Source organism: Bos indicus, chromosome 15 (genome assembly GCF_029378745.1).
Source record: "Bos indicus isolate NIAB-ARS_2022 breed Sahiwal x Tharparkar chromosome 15, NIAB-ARS_B.indTharparkar_mat_pri_1.0, whole genome shotgun sequence".
Classification (NCBI taxonomy): Eukaryota; Metazoa; Chordata; class Mammalia; order Artiodactyla; family Bovidae; genus Bos; species Bos indicus.
In genome coordinates, this window is record NC_091774.1 from 49,262,463 (window position 1) to 49,266,581 (window position 4,119).

The window sequence follows — 4,119 nt, forward strand, 5'->3', positions numbered from 1 at the left end:
AGAGAGTAAGGACATTCATGATTTGTCCTGTAGTTTCCTTATTCCCTGATCTTGGGAGAGTAGATAGTGTGACTTTCCACACCTGGACCCAGGGGAGTCAAGATAATAAAATTCTCATGAAGATTGGATGTTTCTCACAATGTGAGAGACTGACACTCTGGTCCTCTAAGTATTTAATTTCTTATAAAATCCAGAGATTTATTCATGCATTCTACAGCCATTTCTCTCTGTCATGTGTCTCTTTTCCTCTTATTTGCTAAGAAATATAAGGCTACAAAGTTTATAAACCCAATATAATTAATCGCTGTGTCAAATTTGCCATTATGCTGTTATTCTGTAGCATAGTATTTATAATGACCTAAGATTTTAATAACATTAGAAGAATTAATAAAAAGTAAATGATGAAAACAGCAGAAAAAGTACTGTTGTGGAAAATCAAGCACTTTACTGCTCATGCTTTTTGTGCCTGTAACTTCCTGAATGACCCTGAAAATATACTGAAATTTTCAGACTTTATTTTCTCATTACTAACATAAAAATAGAATTTCTGTTTTGCTTTGTTTTTGATAAGAACAGTAACATACGCTTCCTCCATTTTTTTTTTTTTAAAGAAGACCCAGATGACAAAGAAACAAAATCAAGAACTAGATTTATTGAGTACCTGGACACTGCAGAACATTAAGCCTTGGGTGTATCTAAATTCATTGAAAGATCCATAATTTGTGAATCTTTCCAGAGTTGGATATTTACAAGAGGACACTCAAGCAGGTACTAAAAAAAATGAAAGAGAAATTTAAAAGAGAAATATTCACTATTTTCCTCCTTTATGTTTCTCATTCTCATTATCCAGCTAAGATCCACAATCCTATTGACTGCTTTCATGCTCTAATAGCTAATAGCTAACATGCTGGCAAGTTGAAAAAAATTAATTAAATACAAAACTTTAGCATTTTCAATAACAAGGACTTTTTGTTGTTTTATCGTGTTGTGAAATAGTGTTGCTATTCACAAAAAGGTAAACATAAACGTTTTTCTCACAGTAAATTTTTTGAACAAAATATTTTTACCATAGGGACACGGATCTGCTTGGTCTTTGCACCATAGACAAGTGGATTAAGAAATGGAGGGACCAGCAGATAAGTGCTAGAAAAGAGGATGTGAATATAAGGAGGAATGTGAGAACCAAATCTATGTGCAAAAAAGGAGAAGAAACCAAGGGAGTAGAACTGGAGGAAGACACAGATGTGAGCGACACAAGTGTTGAATGCTTTCAACCTAGCCTCCTTCTGAGGCAAACGAAAAACTGTGATGAATATCTGTATGTAGGACAACATGATTAATACAATGTCAAGCCCAGTAACAGTGAAGGCCACAAACAAACCATAGATTTTGTTGACCCTGATATTTTCTGCAGCCAGTTTCACAACAGCCATATGTTCACAGTAGGAATGAGAGATGACTGTTGTATGGTAAAATTGTAATCGAAACTTTATCAGTACTAGGCATGGTGCTACAAGAATGGCAGCCCTGAGTGTTACCATAGCTGCTATTTGAGTGACTAACTGGTGAGAGAAGATGGCAGCATGTCTGAGAGGATAACAGATGGCTACATAGCGGTCCAGAGCCATGGCTAGGAGGATGCCTGATTCTGTGCACTGAAATGTGTGGATGAGCCACATTTGAAGCAAGCAAGAATCAAAATATATCTCTGTTACATGAAACCAGAAGATTCCAAGCATCTTGGGCACAATGCTTGTGCTGAGAGCAATATCTGTGACTCCTAACATGCCTAGGAAAATATGCATGGGCTGATGGAGGCTGTGTTCTGATATGATGATAATCAAAAGCAAGAAATTTCCAATCATAGCGATTAGATACATGGCACAAAATGGAATCCCAATCCAGCACTGCACAGACTCTAGGCCTGGGATCCCTATAAGGGTCAATACAGAAGGCATGAAGATTGTAACGTTGGAAATGGACATAATCCTTGAGTCTCCTGATGCAAACCCAAGTTTCTCATTCAATTCTACTTTCTTTCCATCTTCCTAGTTTTGCCCAAAATCATCATATTGAGTCTTTCTGATTTATGCAGAAATCTTGGATAATATCATCAGTCTCATTTACATGTAAAGGATAAAACATAGGTCAACAGAGAAACATCACTGTTTTTAGGAAAGACATCCACAGACACAGTATCACAGTTCTTGTACCACAATAAAATGTTGTGTGCAGAGCTGGGCAACACTTTAAAACCTGAAAAATAATTGAATTGGGAAATAAACTGCTGTGTTGACTATTAGTTCATTCCCGACCTGTGGGCAAAGAAAATAGACTTGTTTATATTGTGTGAAAGTTGCATTTAAATCAGAATTTAATGAATCTCTCCACATTACATAGTTCAGTTAACAGCTTTACTAGTCTGTTTTTTCTCTATTGGCTACTTGCTAAGTCACTTCCGTCATATCTGAGTCTATATGACCACAAGGACTGTACCTACCAGGATCCTCTGTCCATGGGATTCTCCAGGCAAGAATACTGGAGTGTTTTGCCATAACCTCCTCCAGGGGATCTTCCTGACTCAGGGATAGAACCTTCATCTCTTAAGTCCCCTGCATTGGCAGGCGGGTTCTTTACCTCTAGGACCGATTGGGAAGCATCTCTTTTTCTAAGTTGTCTCTAAATCAGGCATAGTTGGCTTGGACCAGCAAATACACAATCTCTGATTAATATATTAGAATGAAAAATTCCCTATTAAAGATGATAGAGGTAGAAACTCTTGTCATTCAAAAGCATAATATGTGTATCTACCAATCAATGCAATCTGTCTTTATGTAAGTTTGGTAGTCCTTTATGAGAATGTGAAGGAAGAGTTGAAGGAAAGGTCATTCAAATCCATGTGTGCTTAGCAAATTTGGGCAAAAGTTCTTTGTTACATTTTACATTTCTAATAAAACTACTGTTTTTGCTTATATTTATAAAAGCTGAGTTACATAAAATTTATCATGTGCTTAAAAATTAAAGATTTCAAATCAAAGATTAAAAAATTTCTTTTATATGTAGTATAAGATACCTAGAGGAGAGGGAATCTCTAGGACATAAGGGAAAAAGCAGCAGCAATGGCAAGAGAACTCATTCTTAATGGCTCAGGGGTGTAGGGCATGGGCAAAAATGTAACTTGACTGAAATACAGGCTGTTTCTTGGGTTTAAAATGTCCATAATGGCCATTAATATGAGAATTTCCTAATTGAGGCTCATGTATTCTTCATGAAATAGATAATCTGGAATACTTGGGCTTCCCTGGTAACTCAGTTGGTAAAAAAATCTACCTGCAAAGTAGGAAACCTGGATTCGATCCCTGGGTTGGGAAGAGTCCCTGAAGAAGGGAAAGGCTACCCACTCCAGTATTCTGGCCTGAGAATTTCATAGACTGTGTAGTCCATGGGTTCATAAAGAGTCTGAGATGACTAAGTGACTTTCACATAGCTGCCATTAACATGAAAATTGCCTAATTGAGGGTCATGGATTCTTCATGAAATAGATAATCTGGAATACTTAATAGTTGCTGTGTAATGGGAGCATGAAAATGGGATTCATGATCTTGTAAGGGGTCACAACAACCAACCAAATAGTACTTGCAGATGTGAATATTGTAAACTATCAATAATACATCACTTAAAGTACATCTCTCTGTTTCAAAAATTTTATATAACTATGCTGTGACTTCTAATAGGGGGTACAGTTCTCAGAGCTTTATGAGATGATGTTCCTGGTTTATAATCTTCAATTTGTTGTTCAGTCACTAAGTTATCCCTGACTCTTTACCACGCCATGAACTGGAGCACACCGGGCTTCCCTGTCCATTATCTCCCAGAGCTTGCTCAAGCTCATGTCCATCAAGTCATTGATACCATTCAACCATGTAACCCTCTGTCATCCTCTTCTCCTCCTGCCCTCCATCTTTCCCATCATCAAGGTTTTTTCCAATGAGTCAGTTCTTCCCGTCAGGTGGCCAAAGTATTGAAACTTCAGCTTCAGCATCAGTTCTTTCATTGAATATTCAGGGTTGATTTCCTTTAGGGTGGACTGGTTTGATCTCCTTGAAGCCCAAGGGACTC

The 4,119-nt window shown here is 37.4% G+C and overlaps 1 protein-coding gene across 1 annotated transcript; it reads right to left on the minus strand.

Moving 5' to 3' along the window:
• Positions 1 to 1,034: 1,034 nt before the first annotated feature.
• LOC139187159 (olfactory receptor 52A1-like) lies at positions 1,035 to 1,985 on the minus strand. Its single transcript, XM_070803166.1, has one exon. It carries the CDS (start codon positions 1,983 to 1,985, stop codon positions 1,035 to 1,037), a length of 951 nt encoding a protein of 316 aa, XP_070659267.1.
• Between the last annotated feature and the right edge of the window lie 2,134 nt (positions 1,986 to 4,119).

What these genes read in the sequence shown, in the direction of transcription:
- LOC139187159 (XM_070803166.1), bottom strand. Translation starts at nt 1,985, where the DNA reads ATGTCCATTTCCAACGTTACAATCTTCATGCCTTCTGTATTGACCCTT.